This window comes from Cryptotermes secundus, unplaced genomic scaffold (assembly GCF_002891405.2).
Source record: "Cryptotermes secundus unplaced genomic scaffold, Csec_1.0 C38009503, whole genome shotgun sequence".
Taxonomy (NCBI): domain Eukaryota; kingdom Metazoa; phylum Arthropoda; class Insecta; order Blattodea; family Kalotermitidae; genus Cryptotermes; species Cryptotermes secundus.
In genome coordinates this window covers 1-642 of record NW_019767720.1, presented here as the reverse complement: position 1 = coordinate 642, position 642 = coordinate 1, and the positions used below count along the sequence as shown (strand labels likewise).

The 642-nt window shown below is 37.9% G+C and overlaps 1 protein-coding gene across 1 annotated transcript; it reads left to right on the top strand.

Annotated features, from left to right (window-relative positions):
* On the top strand, positions 1-503 carry LOC117283142 (the record flags this gene model as incomplete). Its single annotated transcript, XM_033755721.1, is given in 1 exon segment — positions 1-503. A coding segment is annotated over 1 exon segment (441 nt), but the record flags the coding sequence as incomplete, so codon positions are not given.
* Positions 504-642: the final 139 nt, after the last annotated feature.

Genomic DNA, 642 nt, shown 5'->3' with positions numbered 1-642 from the left:
AAATGCATGATGATAAAACAAATAATGTTTCATGTTGTGAAACTTCGAAGTCACTTGTGGAAGCATTCTAGAGATGATGTTGCTGCAAGTAATGTGTATCAGCCACTGGGCTGTCTGGATGATGTCATGAAGAAAGAATGGAGCAAATGGCAGGATATGGAAAACCAAGACATCATCTGTGATGCTGTGGTGTGCAATAACATCTCTCTTCTGCAGACATTTCTAATTACATGTCGGGGATGGAGCTCAGTGAACATGTTTCAGAGAATTAGGCATGAAGTATATGTCTGGCTACAGCAACTTCTGAAGCAAGACATAGAGAAGTCAAAGCAGATCCTGATTAATCTTGTAAGTAATTCTTACGGTCATGAAGCAAGAGGGATGGGCTGGATAAGACATATTGCATGTACGGGGAAAGCACAAAACACATATAGCAATTAGCTTGAAATTCTTAACGTAAGAGACCACTTGGTGATGTAGGTGTAGATGGGAGAATAATATGAAAATGAATCTTAAATTTACAGGTTATGAAGTTCTGAACTGATACAGAATAGTCCATTAGTAGACTAATACAATACATTCTTATTCCATAAAGTAAAAGAAAAAAAAAAGTAAAGGTATCCCTGTAACAGGCCATGGGGG